The 16,848-nt window shown below is 39.1% G+C and overlaps 1 protein-coding gene across 1 annotated transcript in view; it reads right to left on the bottom strand.

Annotated features, from left to right (window-relative positions):
• smurf1 (SMAD specific E3 ubiquitin protein ligase 1) overlaps nucleotides 1-14,473 on the bottom strand; it is a gene marked incomplete in the record, with an annotated part of 45,082 nt that extends 30,609 nt beyond the window's left edge. The window contains 3 exon segments of the mRNA XM_037688869.1: nucleotides 2,543-2,651; nucleotides 2,809-2,847; nucleotides 14,204-14,473. Coding sequence (XP_037544797.1) covers nucleotides 2,543-2,651; nucleotides 2,809-2,847; nucleotides 14,204-14,258 — 203 coding nt within the window.
• Between the last annotated feature and the right edge of the window lie 2,375 nt (nucleotides 14,474-16,848).

Genomic DNA, 16,848 nt, shown 5'->3' with positions numbered 1-16,848 from the left:
TGAGACTATATAGATATAAAGCGATATAGTCTCATACTCCACATAGTTATTATACTTGAAAATCTGCCAGTTTTTCTCCCAGTCTGTGCCTTCACGCCGCCCCTCCTCCTCTCCCTCACTGAATACAAACCCAGCCCCCGCCTCCTGCTGTGTAAAACTGGTGCAGCTGCAGCTCCCACTGTGGACAAGGTAGATGCATATGCAGATATCAATCGTCACAATAGTTGTTGACTCACAGTGCAGACGCTCTGGTGACATGGATGGAAATTCCTGATAGGTGTGAAAATGACTGGGTAGCTGCTACAAAGCAGAAGTTTGGTGTTCTCCAGGAAATTAACTGGTTTAGAGTGGAAAGGTATGAAGTTGTCTTTGCATTAAAAAAACACAAGAGATGTGGGCTATGTTTACATGGACATAAGCAATTGGATTAAATGGCCATTTGGAATAAAAATGCGTCATGCAAACGCCCTATTCGGATTATTTTTTGTTGATTCAGCTCGATCCGAAAGAATTTGTGATCAGAATAAGCGTGGTTTAGGCAGATTCATAATCTGAACGGTGTGCATGTAAACACATAATCTGTTCCTTTTTTTTCTGATGATGGAAAACTGACCTGACTGCGCATGTGTGACCTATGTCTACCTCACGTATTTCTGCCTGGTGCCAATATGTCGTGGAAGCAAAACTGGTTGGTGAGCGACAACATTTTTACTAGAAACTTTGAACGAGCTCAAAATGATCTGTATCACCTGTAGCTCAATCAGGGAGTGCAGGAACGTCTCCACCGTCAATAAAACCTGTCGCGGGTCCATTTTGGGCGCTCAGGTTTGTTTACGTTCATCATGGAAGTAAAATGGAAGTAGAACTTCTTCTATACTTCTATTCAGAATAAAAGCCAGTCGCTCCACCCTATAAGTTGCATCAGACCATATCTGTCTAATAAAGTGGAAAAATCCATAAATATGTTGCTTCGTGATATACGTCGCATCTATTATGCGTCACCACTGACGTGTCGCGTTTGTTACGCATCACCGCTGACAACCAGGAAATGTGGACTGGTGTGCCAAAAATCGATGGGCTGCCAAACGGCAGCCGCGGGAGCGTGCACGAGAGGACTTCAACAAGAATTTAACAAGATTAACACTTAAAAACAATTATTTGTTTGCTCGAAATTATAGTAAATGTGTGTCTCAGTCTAACATTTGCTTAATAAATGCACTTTAATGGTCAAAACAGCTGCATTTCGCCAGGGCAGTGCAGCTGTTTTGACGGTTCCAAGCAGAGAGCAGAATGAAGGTGGGGAGGCTATGAAGTTGGTGAAGATTCTCAGTCATCCAGGACATGGTAAATTCTAAAAAGTTCAAGAACAAAACAATAAAATATAAAGTATAGTATAATAAATAAAGTCCAGTTGTTTTTGTCTTGAACTTTTTAGAATTTGTCATTATAGCCACGTTTAAGGCTCCAGTATACTGCCGCGTATGTCCGTTCACGCGTACGTACGCGTGTACTGTACGCAGAGGGTTCAGACTTCATACTCCAGCGTACACCGCGAGCAGCTGCAGAGCAGCTTCACAGACGAGGGGCGTTTACCTTCGGGACAAATTGAGGTCGCCGATTGGTCATTTGCTGACACGCCTACTGGATTGATTGACAGGTTGAAAAAAAAAAGCGAGCGCTGGCAGCCTCACGCAGCGGTGTTCTGTGTTTATATGTTGTTAATAAAAAGATCTAAAAAAAAAACAAAAAAACAGAGCGCTGGCTCTACAGCCCACACATCAGACCAGCCCACCAGGAAATCTCCAGACCCTCCTGCAGCCATGCTGGACCTGAGTTTAATTTGCTCGTGACAAATTCCTTCATTTCTCACCATTTCAGTCATGGCATCAACTGAGGAGGAAGAGATTACTGCCTCTTGGCAAAAAAACAAAAGAAAAGGCCAGATCAGGGATGAAGAAGGGGAATTTAATACATTGGTGTCGCATACAAAACAGTCCGTCGCTGGGAAGTTTATTGTGCGACACCGCGTATGCGGTTGTAAAAATGTGAGCTTTGCACGGAGGGTACGCTGGGGGGTACGCACGTACCTCTGCGTACGTACGTGCGTACCTCTGCGTATGGATGTACGGGCAGTATCCTGGGGGCTTTACCCATTACATGATACAACAGCATGCCATACTCTGCTGCAATCAAGTGGCTGAAAGTAGTACCGCTCTTTTTTTCAGTCAGAATGAATGAAAACGGTCATATCTCAGCCAAAAAACAGTTTATAAATATGTGAAAAAAAATCCATAAACATGTTGCTTTGGCCTATAAGTCGCAGGCATGTAAATTATGCAAAAAAATGTGACTTATAGGCTGAAAAATACGGTAATTTTGGTCCGTATCGCCCAGTCCTAATAATTAATTATGAGTTTTTATGTGTCACAACTTTCAGTAGAAAAGAAAAATAACATTAAGATCAATATGTGCAACTAGTCAGAGATCTCTCTAAAACAAAAAAATATTTTTGGGGGTTACGTTTGAGTTGTGAGAAACTCACAGGTCATAGTGCTGATTCCATTTGGGATCCAGGGTGCTCTTGACTGTGTCGGTGGAGTGGCACTGACCCGATCCGTCCACCACGACCTTGGCGAATGGATCCGGTAGCCCTGAATGCAAAGATTGAATCCAGACCTTGTATACTGTTTCAAATCCACAAAGACAATGTCACTCAGAAAAAAAGGCACTAAAACAAACATACTGTGTACATCCCACATTCTAACCAAATAATACTGTGCAAAAAAACACTGAAGTACAAGTACTTACGAAAGAAGTCTTTCTTTGCGAGGTTCTTGGCACATAATACTACAAAAGACACACACATACAGAAAAACATGAACAAAATGTCACATGCATAACCATGTAGCTAATCACAGAGTGTAGGCTGTGATAATGAATTCTGGTGCATAAAAAGTCTCTGAGGAGGAAGAATGCGGGTTTGGATTAAATATGAATGCCAGAGAATGGTAATGAGCCAAAAAACCTGTTGCACAGTGAGAAGTAAAATATACTGTGTTTTCAAGGATATTCTACACACATACAGCACAAGGTGGCAAAACATGTCTTTAGATACAGCTATTAAATACCAAATTGTTGAAGATTGGGTGAAACTGCAAGTGAACATGAAGTATTCACTATTCATCAGCTGTGTGTGACATTAAAAACAAGTGAACAGCTACTTTAGGAACAGCTCACCTCTTTAATATAGGGCCTTATCTTTTGGTTCACAGATGATGTAATGCACATTTTACTTCACAAACATACAGAAAAATATAATTAGTCTAAGCACTATTTACACTTCAGAGTATGTGTCAGTTTCTGAAGTAGTACTTTCAGATTTATTTATAGTCCATGTGAATCTTCTGACCATTAATCAGACCCTTTAAAAAAAAAAAAAAAAAACTGAAATAACCCAGAATCTATTTAGGGTTTTTGACAAATCTCAAATTCTATTTAATTTTATGCCAATAAAACAATCTTTACGTTACAAATAACAGCTCTACAATAAATGAGTCATCTGTTGAAAAAAACAAGACAACAGAACTTTAAAGTGTCAGAGTTTAATGTTTTTTTTTAATAAATCAAACCAGAATCTGACATTTATATCCCAATTCTGAACAGCAACCTCAAACTTAGAAAGTATTTTGTTAAAATTTAGAGGTTATATTTATTAGTTTTATGACCAAGAGTGTGTGTCCACAGAAAGGCAAATATATCATGCATCGTTTTTTTTGCAATGTATGCACAATATATGGCTTTCTATTTAAAACACAATTATCATAAAAGAATAGCTCAAACTAAAAACTAAAAAGGATTTTCTAAGGATTATGATTGTTTGTCCAACTATACAACCCTCAAAGGAACCCACAAGTTTTATTTTGCACCACCAAAGGAACGCAGTGATGGAGCAACGCAACACTCAGTGCGGCCATCTCACTCAAGTTACATTCATCATAAACAACAACAATGAAGTACTTCAAACATTTAGCTGAATGTTTTTGGTCTGATTTTTCAGTTTGAAACAAGCATAACACGTTCTAAGAAGACTTCATAGCAGACGATGGTGATCGACGAGCAGATTCACACGTGAAAATCCGCACTGAGGCCAGAAGACACCTACTCTGAAGCAGAACCTCAAATACACCCAATAAACGTAGTAATCCAGACTACGAGCAGCCACAGTACAGCCAGTGCAAAAACAAAAAAGGCAAACGATCTCAAATGGTCATAAGGACAGTGAAGTCAAGTATCTAAACCATATGAACCTCAATATCTCAACAGTGGTTTCAGTTATCTAACTTTCCACATTTGTTACTATTTACTACTGCAACTTAGTAAAGTTTGTGCATGAAACCACCTTTTAGGTCCAAATGGGAAAATATCATTAATAAAAATAATTTGCTAAACCAGCCACCAGGGAGCACGACACAAGGTGCATCTCTTGCGCGGTCCCGAGCTCAGGTAAATGGTGAAGGTTGAGTCAAGAAGGACAAACGACCCAAAACACTTTTGTGAAAACTAATATGTGAGTTCATATAAGGGAAATCATACCGAATTGGCCGAGGCCACAAAAGACGGATTCCGAGCCCTGGCAGGCGGGAGGACCGGGACGGAGGATGGATTTTTTTTTTAAACATTTCATGTATAAAAAATATAATGTTTTTTTTTTTATCAGTGAAGAATAAAAATAAACGGTGCCAGCTTCATCATGAAATCCTGTTTTCCCTTTGACTTTATTAAATAATCTGTTAATTAAAGTGAACTCAGCTGAAAAATCATAAAAAGACAAAATCATTGGATCTCTCAGGAATATTTCCCTCAAACGTGTTTAAAGAAAAGTTAGTTCAACTTTATTCTAACCCACAGATGTACAAATCACTAAACAAGAAGTACACTTTAAATCAAAGCTAAAATAAAATCTGTATACAAGAAACAAAAACACATATTAAACTGAACAATAAATGTAGACATGAGTGCAAATACATCAAATGATGAAGAAAAATATAGAATTTTAAATTTAGATGTTTTTGTAGGATCTGATTCATCAGATTTAATTCAGTTCATTTATAAAGCGACAAGTCACAACAGAAGTCGTCTCAGGGCTCTGAACAGAAACATTCATATTTAAAAATAATAATTTAACATTATTTATCTGAGGAGCACACTGCTTTGAGTTTACCTCCATCACAGAACTCTCACTCTTAATGGTGAACTGAAGTTCATTAAAAGATCATTAGCAGGATTTTGGGTTCTGGACGTGCCTCCAGAACCGGTCCAGAAGTGCGGTGGAAATCCTACGTGTAAAGAGCTGATGTGAGCAGGGCTGAGCAGAGTAGGGCTGTGGTGGAAAAGGGGCATAAGAAATGTGTCAGAGTCGGTGGTTTGGGATGTGGTGACTGAGGTGGCGTACATGTGTCTGGCATGATGGGTGTATTTCCTGTGATTAACCCATGGAGAATGGCTGCAGGATATCCTTCCCTCTTCCTCGTCAAGCCCCTTTCATTCCTCCTCCATCTGACTCACGCATTCCTCTCCAAGATCTCATCATTTCGTCAGATACGACGAAACACACGGAGACGAAAAGAGTCGTGTGTGATCTCTGACTCCGCTTTCACTGAAACCATACAGGAAGTCTCTCCTGTCTCTGTCCTGCTGAGCTGTCCACACCTCCAGTCTTCCAGTCCCTCTCTAGAGACAGAAGACGACCCTAAATACATCCATTCACTTCTTTTTTTCTGCCTTTTGACTAGCGTTTCTGTGTGTGTGCACGTGCATGCAAGACAAGCCCTTTCAGTCTCTCAGGAAATTCTTTCTTCAGCCAAGGCACAGAGAAATAGCTCAGCTGGTCACCAATTTCCTCACAGTCATTTTATTTTTGGGGGCATTTATGGCCTCTAAAGAAAAAAGCACCAGAAGAAAAGAATTCCCACTGAAGACCTAAGATTTCTTTCTAATTATTTAAAGTACTAGCTGGTAAAATACAGGATTTTTCACAATCGAATGTTTTTATATGTGCATCTATTCGCTTATGTTAAATAATAAATAATTTAATACCAAAAGTTGTACACATAATTTGTAATAAATAAGTGAAATCAGTGGTCGTATTTTGTTGCCAACAATACAAGTCATTTGTTTACATTCAACCATCGAGGAGTTCACTTCGGACGGTGTCGGTGCACGACGGATATCGAGTCAATAAAATAATCCTTGGGTGCAAACAGAGTCAGAGGGTGAACAAAAATAAATCAGAGGCACCTAAAAACAAAAAGTTAAAGTTCTCTCTTCTTCTGAGATGAAACAACTAAAAGCTGAAAGGACAATGGTCATTTTGAGGAGGAAGTCATGTCGTGGAGATACTTGGAACAAAAGTTGGGGATAAGATCTTAACAAGCTGAACCGAGATAATCTGAGCTCTAAAGCCAGGATCTCCATAATGGATCATAATGGATCACCTGAATAAAAGCAATGAATGTGGTTTTCTAACAGAAATTTTACAAAAACCCTGATGAGTTCGAGTTACGTTAACCCCTAAATCATTTAATGAAGTTAAATTGTGTATTTTAAATTGTGTATTTTAAAATATATACACATATACATATATATATATATACACACACATAAACATATATATTAAATTGTGTTTTGTGTATAAATCAAGCACACGTCAAAAATTGTGTCAACTTTTATGGCTTTAAAATGACATTGTGTTGGAGACAAACTTTTCTCAAGGACGGCACAATATTTTGGACTCGTATAGTTTCGATTTTTGTTTAACTTGGTTTGATTTTTTTTATATTTTAACATCTCTTTTTAATAAAAAAACTGTTGGATTTTAAAAAACACAGCCACGTCAGGATTTTGCAGCGTTTTTACAAATGTTGTGACCTAAAAAGTTCAATTTTAAAGCTCGCCTCCAAACTTGCGCTCAAAGTAAAGATGATAGTGTTGACAGTGAATTCAACATCTCTCTACTCCAAACCCAGTCCAGCTGCCAGCGTGCAAGTGAGCAAATATCTCACCTCCTTCAAAACATCTCTAAACTACACCGAAACACACGCAGGCATGCTGATGAGTGAGTTTTTCTACATCCCACTTCTGAGAACTCAAACAACTCATTGAAAATGCTGAAGCAGTTTTTACTTTTCCATGAAAATCTAAACAAACAGAGCAGTTTATGGTACAAACACCTCACTGATAAGTGATGTCAGCGGCTGTAATGCACAATAACAGTATGTATTCATGGAAAACAAACTGATAAAACAACCTCCTGGCTAATTTTTGACAGTTTTAGCCAAAGTTTAGACTCACGAGAACACTTTAAGATTAGTTATTTTGGACGCCATCCAAGCATTACGAGGACTTGTGCGCCACGGCCTACAGGAGGTTTTAGTTTCACCTTTTCATTTTACGGTAATTTAAATTCACGTAGTGGGACTTCAAGTGACGTTAGTGCATGCAGAATGGGGAAATTGCGAGTGTTCAGGTGAAGCAGGTAATTCCAGGGAATTCCAGTGCTACACTTATTGTAAGTCTGAACCAAGAGGAAGTTTACTTTTCAACAGCAGGTCGAGTTTATTTAATGTTTATGTAAACACAGACATGGTACATTCCTTTTCTACATTTCAGGACATAATAAAAATGATTTGGACTTCATAAAGTTCTCAAATTTAATCAAATTTAACCTGGAGTGTTTAAAAACAACAGATTCCACAGCGTCATTATTTATTAATCAGAAACAAAACTAAAAAAGGACTAAACAATGTAAACCTGTCTATTCAGTAGTTTGTAAAAGCATCTTTGGCAGCAGAAACAGGTGTTTTCTTTTGGACCATCATCAACTTTGTAGTGGAAGAATTTTGGACCTCTTTTTTGATTTCCAACATTGTTGGACAGGACCCCTATGATATGACTCAAACACTTTGGTATACAAATGGCAAAGATTATGATCATTTTATTTTTTACCTGCTCTTTGTCTAGATACTCACACAGCCACATCACACCGCTGGCTGTCAGTGAGCAACAAATCAAACTTCAGCAGGTCTGCTGATGTTTCTGTACTTACAATGAGTTGGAACTAGGGATGCACAATATTATCAGCAAGATATCGGTATCAACAGATATTAGAGTTTAAGTTAAATATCGGACAACGGCCAGTCCATCAAAATAACTCACTGATATAAAATACACTGTTTTTGTGTGATAACCCAGCGGCAGCACAGCGTGATGACGTCACATGTGCCTACTTGATCTCACGGCGGAGAGGAAAATTCAAAACGTCGGCGGTGTGGAAGTTTTTATTTTTTGTTGGTGAGGATGTCAGATTCCTAAGATTGATGGACTATGTTGAGCCTCCATGTTGAGCAGCCATGCTGGACCTGAGTTTAATTCTCTTGTGACAAATTCCTTCATTTCTCACCATTTCAGTCATGGCATCAACGGAGGAGGAAGAGATCACTGCCTCTTGGCAAAAAAACAAAACAAAAGAAAGGCCAGATGAGAGATGAAGAAGGGGAATTTAATACATTGGTGTCGCATACAAAACAGTCCGTCGCTGGGCAGTTTATTGTGCGACACCGCGTACACGTATGTGGTCGTAAAAATTTGAGCTTTGCACGGACATGCCCTGGGGGGTACACTCGTACCTCTGCGTACGTACGTGCGTACCTCTGCGTATGGATGTACGCGGCAGTATACTGGGAGCTTTAGTCTTTCCTCTCTTATCATTTATGTCATCTGCTTTCTCTTCGCTTGTGAAAGCTTGTTCAGTCACATTCTGATGGTCATGGGAACTCATTTTGAAGAGAAAACTTAACGCACGTTGGAGATTAGCCTAGCTTAGCCTGCTACCACTAACTCCTTCTGGACTTGAGCTCTGCGTAACAACTACGTCACCACACACTTACGTAGTTGTGTCGCATCGTTTTCTGTCTGGGTTGAAACTGAAGCGACCACTTCAACCCGAACAGAAAAAGAAATGCGTCAGTGAAACTCCGTAATCATATCGAAATATCGAAAATGTGCTTAAAACTCATATCATCGTTATTGAATAAAAGTATATCGCAATATATATCGATAACAAATTATTGTCCAGCTCTTAATACATACATACATATATATATATAAGGCATTTTAAACCCTTCCCACACTCTTGCAATATTCTAAACAATGTTTCTAAACTCTAAACGCTCTAAAAGAGCACAGCATGTCATGATTTCAGCTCCCTGCCATCTCTGCTCTTTGCCACCTGCAAGCGCTCTTGGCCCCGCCCACTTCTCTGCTCTGCACGGTGAACAGCTGATCAGCTGCAGCAGGAAGTTTATCCTCTAGTGTGGGCTGCACAAAGGTGCAGCAGGTGCTAAATAATTTAAAATAATTCATTTTAAATAAAAATTCCATGCTGATCGTGCGGCTCATCCATCAACCATTCAATTGTGTGTCATGTCCACACTTATTTTGAAAAACCGCAATACAGCAAGTCCACGATAAACAAACCGCGAAGTAGCGAGGGACTACTGTATCCTCCTGTAGTTTGTGCACTAATCTGATTCACACTGAATCCAGTATATGAGCTGCGGACAGTCAGTTGTCAATGTCACTCGATTCAAAATAAAATTATTTTCTTGTAATTCCAACATTATCTTAAATTATCCTCTATCAGCTCATTTTAAAAGGTATTCCAAAAATTAAAAAAACATGAACACAAGACTCACAGACAATCTAGCTAAAACAATAAAAACAAAAGAGTCTTTGAAATGTGACACAAACTTGCTGCCACAGACACACAGTCCTTTCTTGATGTGGGCCAAACAACCGCTCTGTGTATCAGACTAAAGTGAGCGGGCCGGGCCAGCAGCATAGCTCCCCCATTGGCTCAGCACGCATTCCTCGGCCAATTAGGATTCCAGTCATACCTGAGGGGGCGGGACACGTTCAGGGGCAATAACCTCAATAACCAAGTTGAATTAATTGTTCTCTGCTTTAGTTCATTGTAACGCATCTGAAGTAAAAAATACAATAATTTCAGAGAGCTGAAACTAATCAATTTAAAATCTCTTCCTCTGATGTTTTATTTAATCCACTCAACTGTGTATTGTTGAGGGGTTACAGTGTTTAACACAGACAATTAACGTCTTATAACGTGTTAATGGCACGTTAAGTACATCAGGCCTGATTTAATAGAACGAAGGAGGAAGACAGAGGAAACGCTGAGAAGAAAAATAGGAAAAAAGCTTAAAAAATACTACAAGTTTTGGACTTTTCCCAACAAACTAAAAGCAAAATGTTTCTAAACCGTGTCCACTGCAGGCCTTTCAACACAACCACAGTCTGAATTTTAATGTCTCAACAAAACGGACCCAATCAAAGCCTCCAGTCCTCAAGGTGGAAGCAAAAACAACAAAGTGATATTGGATAAATCTGCTGTTTAAAGACACTATGAACTCGTCATCAGACAACGAGCCTCACTTAAAAAAAGAAGCTAAATTTGATCCAATTTATTTATTCTTTTAATAAAATTGTGGGTTTAGTTTCAAATGATTACAGTTTATTAAACTTATTGTGCTTAATAAAAGATAACCAGACTGTTTTAAGATAATTGTCATTTCTCCCAAATTGTTATAACTCCTTACAATTAAATGATTGAATAAAAAAAAAAGAAAAAACAATACTAATTGCTACAACCCAGGACTGAATGCTACATTTACTTTAAATGTGTTACAGTCACAAATTATTCAAGCAGCATCACAGATTTTCTCCTTACATCCAAATAGATATGTATTTAACTATAGCTCCTATCCACACGAGCTTCTTTCTTGTTTTCCACTGGCGCTCTGGCCTGCTGTTTGATGGACTGCATCTTAATTTTTGTTCTGGAACTGGACCGAGGAAATGTCACTCCTGTCGTTGGATTATGAGAGAAGACAGCTGTAACATTTGTTTTTGTTTTTCTCAGTGATGGAGCAAGAGTCAGAGGACCCCAGTCTGCCTTAGGTCATACTGTTGAACTCACCATCAATTACAATATATTTTGTTACATCAGTCCAAAATATGGGGGGTTGCCACAAAGTTGAGTCTGCAGGCTTCCACAGATAAATAACATTTTACTAATTGGCCTGTTATAATTTTTGTTTTATGCAGTACCCTGAGACTAATTGTTGTGAACTTGCGCTAAATAAATAAACCAACTCAAATTAAAATACAAGGTTAATATAATAGGAATGCACGAAAAAACTATAGACATTCAGCCTATGATAGAGATCAGTATTCTACCGGCTAACCGCAGTAATGCTGTCTGATGTAAAATCAGAGTTGCCAGATTTAATCGTTACTTTTCTGGAGTTGAAAACTGTGCCTAAGTGATGTTAAAGTCCTTTCTTCGGAGAACTAAGTAGCAAAGCTACAAGCTAACTACGGCCGGATTGCCATACTCATATTCGGACGCATGTGCAAAACGCTGTGTTCCGTCTAAAGTTTTTTGTTTTGTTTTTTTTTGTCGAAAGTTCGTTCGTCAGCTTTAGAGAGTGCATTTGAGCTAAAAAAAATAAAAATAAATAAAGGGTTAAACCTGCTCTGATCTGTGAAAAGAAAGCTGTGATGTGTGATTTTACTGCAAGACCCTCTGGTCAAAGCCACAGAGGAAACTGGTCGCCATTTTGTGTCTGCTCTCCTTAAAGCAGAAGGAGACGCACACTAGAGGGTTGGAGGGTTAAATGTTTTCAGTGTAAAATGCTGCTCATCCTTTTGTTTAAAACATATAGCTAAAACTACATTTGATATATTTTGCACCGTTTTGCACTACAAGAAAGAAGCCAAATTCTTGATTTGTTATTTAAACTCTCTGGACCTAGTAGTGGAATTTTCTTAACTGAGATTATTTTGTGGTATAGCAGTTTTCAAAATAAATGATGGCAAAAGGACAACGTATGCTTTTTTTTCGTTCTTATTGAAGTTTTATACCAAAAACATGTTGTGATATATATCGTTACCACCACCCTTCACAATACATATCGTGATATGAATTTTATACCATATCGCACATCCCTATAATATAAGTACATACATATAAGGGAGTGGTAGCGCAGAGGTATAGAAGGTGGGCCTGTGATCGGAAGGTCACCGATTCGACTGCCCGGACTGACATCAAAATGTGGGTGGAAAAGGTGAAACACACACACCTGCCTCCACTCTCATTTACGCCACTCTGGGTCCTTGAGCAAGGCCCTTAACCCCCACCATCTGCTCCCAAAACAGGTCTCTCTTGAAAAATGAGTCCTTGTGACTCAATGACCTATATAAATAAAGGTTAAATTAAAAATTGAATATACATGTTTGGCCCAATTTAAAGTTGCCAAAAAAAAAAATACAAATAGGGGAAAAAGATCACAACCTTCGAGGAAAAGACCACTCTGGGTCATCAGCATCATAAATCACCTCCACATAGCTCTGATGACCCTTAAACATCTTTGTTATCAGTTATGATCAAAACATGTTGTCACACAGCAACTACAAAATAAACCAATAACACTAATACTCACTGTTTTTAGTTTTCATTCACAATAGCTGCTGAGCTGAACTTGATTTGCCTTGTTTGGGTCTCGTTGCCACTAAAAGATTGAGCAGTTCGTGTATTTTAAAGCTAAGCACCACATTATAGCTCTGGGCTCATTTTGGTTTTAACCCAACTGTAAAAGAAGACAAACTACTCGAAGGGTTACTTGCTGGATTTGTAGCAGAAGGTTAAAGTTAAAGCATTAACGCCAATAATTAGCAATGTTACTAAAAAAAAAAAGTTCCCAAATTGTATTCAAACACATTTTATTGGATGCAGCTAAAAATATAAAATGCAAATGTAGTCAAAATTAGTTGAGAAAGAAGAAATTATGGCAATTTTAGAGGAATACCAGATGATACTGCATTTCTGGGCTACAACTACTACTTTTGTGCCGACTGATTGTCATGAAAGTTGCTCAGAAAGTAGCTAAGAGTTCTTAATAAACTCGTAATTTGCTTTAAATCTGAGGTGAGACTTGATCGCTGGAATCTAATCCAAATGAGTGAACTCGCCTGTCCCAGTGTTCAGGATTGTAACATACTTACACTGACCTACAAACACACAAGAAGCGCCTCCACCTTATCCAGTCAGCCAAACCGAATTAACTAAATATCTGTAATGCTTTAGAAAACAGTAGCCATGATTGATAAATACCTTTAATTATTCAGGTGTGTGTCATATGGTATAGTTACAGCAACTTCTTTGAAGACAATCAGCAATTTAAATGTCATGAATGTGACAGTCCTAATCTTTCATCAGGGCACATCCCTGCCTTTTCTTTCACTAGAAGTGGAGCTATTTATTTAGTCAAAACTAAGGATTCCTGCTCAGAAAAATATACATATTTTTAGACAATTTCAGTTCTCCTCATCAAAGTTACTGACGGTTTTGCTCTGAAACATCCATCACTATTTAATATGCGTTGCTTTATTTCCCACTTCTGTCCCATACGAACCAAATAAATAGAAAACCAGTGGACTAGAAAGTAAATGTTAGCGGCTGCTTGTTTACTTTAAAGCCAGCGGCACCGAGAGGTCATTTCCATCTGAAAGGAGGCCCCTCCGTGGCTGCTGGCGTTACATTAGCTACAGTAGAAACCATTGTTACAGCTGTATCCGCCTCCTGCTGAGAAGAAACATTAACCCCCCACATAAAATACTAAATGAATATCCGAGCCGAGTGGTTAATGGCATGTTAAAGTTCGGGAGAAGGGTCGGGATAAGTTCAGGGAGTCTAGCTGCAGCTGACACAGCAGAGACACACAGATCGATAGTCAGCAGTAAATCTAGGCTAGCACGTCGTATCTACAGATAAATCCATTTCAAACAGAAAGCTGAACGATATGTGCTTTTGTTATTGTAACACGGTCGGTCGGGTTTGGCTGGTGGTCACAGCGGAAGAACATGGTGCAGCTAACAAGCTTTAGCGGTCAGTACAGTGTTCCTACAAGCTAGCGCTCACAGGCTAGCATAGGGTTAGCATGAGATAAAGTTTGGGTTGACGATACCAACATAAAACAACAGAGGTTTGTAAAGAAAGAGTTCAAGCTCCAGATTAAACCTGCGTTGTGAGCGATATTCTTCCTGGCTCGTTATTTTTTATTTTTCTTACCTGTCAGTCGGATTTTGATGCTGGACCCGTTCCTCCGATTCCCAGGATTCGACATCACTCCGGGAAAATAAAGAAAAGGATCACACAAACTTCACCTCGGAGTCACCCAAAATCACACCTCGACCCGAAAACGGAACCGCGGCTGACTTTAGTCGCGAACCATGAGCTTTGTTTTAGTTTCCCTCACGCATAAAAAGGTATTATTTCACCGCAAAGTCCTGCGCTCCTTCGAAATTGAACAACACAGGAGAACATTTTCAGGCAGGCTCAAGCACGTATCTGGCTGACGTACAGCTACGTCGACGCGCTCGCTCCCGAGAAGCGAAACGGAGAGCGTGTGCGTACCCGTGGTTGTAAGATTGCAGTCATAGATGACATATATAAACACAGTGTTTATATATGATACACTGTTTATATATGATATCTATGATTACAGTACTGTAGTGCTACTTTGCTTTTATTAGCAATAATGAAGCCTTAATATTTACACAAATGTGATTTCTTAGTTTTCTACTTTTTATTAATGTGCTAATATATATATATATATATATATATATATATATATATATATATATATAAGAATCACATTGTTATTATGGGGTATTGTGTGTAGAATTTAGAGGAAAGACCATAGTGACCATAGGTGAGGGTAGGAACGTAGACTGATCGTAAACAGAGAGCTTTGCCTTACAGCTCATCTCCACAATGGACCAATACAGAGCCCGCAATACTGCAGATGCTGCACCAATTCGTCTGCCAATCTCAATCTCAATCCTAATAAACTTAGTGAAAAAAGATCAGTTTAATGCAATTTGGAATCTGGGATTTTGCTTTGGCAGCCTCTTACGCTGAGATAAAGCCACACACCAAAAGTTGCTTATTGTTACAAGTTTTCCTGCTCACATGGTTAACATATATGGCAGCAGCCATCTTAAATGTTGACCTGGAAACCCCACTTTTGAAAGGAACCTTTCTTTCACGTATATGCAGCCACACACCAAAAGGGAAGTTAGCGCGTTGTTTAATTTTTAAGTTCTCATGCCTACAATGTGAACGAACTGAGGGTATTTCCAGTTCCCTCTTTTTGCTCCATGATGAGGACCAAAAACATTGAATTTTTATTTGAAGTATTTCAGATGTAATTTTTACTTTAATTACAACACTTTGCTCAGTAGTATTCTCAGAAGTAGAGTGGCACTAAATGCATTTTTTACTCTTTTTATCCGTCTTAAATGTAAAGCGCTTTGGTCAGCTGTTGTTGTTTTTATGTGCTCTAAAAATAAATTGACGTTGACATAGTACAGCAGATCATCTTTGTGACTTCCCAGCGAGAATCTCATGAGTTCAACTTGAACCTCCATTAAACTAACATTTGTGTGTTTGTCTCTGAGGAACCAGGAGGAAACACATCCATGTGGAAGGCCAACATGCAAAGTACAGCCAGGAACATTGTATGTCTCACGTGTTATTTAGGGCACCTTCAGGAATGTTTATCAGAAACGTGTGAGGCAGAAAAGCCCGAAGTAAAGCAGGGTATCAGGGATTAGAGCTCATCGGGTTTGGTTCTTTAGCGGGGCTGCAGCATTAGCTGAGGAAACAATGAAGTCTGTCTCCAGCCTGTTTATAGGGACACAATAAATCCACATAAGCGCCAAAGCTGCTCACACACTTCCAGAGGATATGCTTACACCCATGCACACTAGTCTCACAAGCAGACACGTGCAGGTATTTGTTTCACCTTTTTATTTGTCTGAGGCAAACATTTCTCTCCTCAACACACTCAGTGTAGTTCAAAGTCACAAGATAAAGAAAGGTGTTTTTTTTTAGTTTTATGCATCAGGACTTAATAAACAGGTCTGATTTTTACCAGGGTCACCTCAGATGTACAAAAAACACAACAGATTCTAACATGTCCTTATTGCAAAAGATAAAAGGAAAAGCAGTAACTCTCAGTAGTTGTTTTCTGTCTGGATTTATCAGATGGTTGTGGAATCATTTTGCCCCGCTCTTCTTTGAAACGTTGCTTCAGTTCATTGATGTTTGCAGACATTTCTTTCTGCACATCTCTTCACATTTCAGTCAGGTTGAAGTGTGGACTTTGACTGGATCATCACCACTCCTTGATCCTTTTCTTTAGTAGGTGTAGATGTGTTGTTGTTTGGGATGTGACCCAGTTTGGTCCCAGCTCCAGCTCACACATGGTCTCACATTTGACTCTAGATTTGGTTTGAAGAGGAGTACTGGGTCAACTCAGTGATTACAAGCTGCCCAGGTGCAGTGGCTGCAAAACAAGCAATGATCACCTCCCAGTCCCCACCATAGGGTTTGACCTTTAGCATGATGTGTTTGTGCTGATAGACTGGTGGGCTAAAGCTAAACCACTAACAGCTTAGGCAACTGTTACCATAGATATGCCTGTTACAGTCTGCGTTACAAATTTGTCTCCTTCCAGTTGAAGGAATCTACGTCGACCAATCACATCTTGTCACGTGGACAGCTGCTCAGCCAATAGCATGCCTAACGGACTCTTTGAGACACGCCCACAACAAACAGGAAGAAGCTTGTTGTCAATTTTGTTAGCGGACTTAAAGTTGGTAAAACCTAATTTAGCAAAAGCCATTTCTGCTAACGGTTTCCAAAGTTAA

The sequence above is a fragment of the Nematolebias whitei genome, chromosome 15 (genome assembly GCF_014905685.2).
Source record: "Nematolebias whitei isolate Nwh7 chromosome 15, NemWhi1, whole genome shotgun sequence".
Lineage (NCBI taxonomy): Eukaryota > Metazoa > Chordata > Actinopteri > Cyprinodontiformes > Rivulidae > Nematolebias > Nematolebias whitei.
This window is presented reverse-complemented; position numbering and strand designations above follow the sequence as displayed.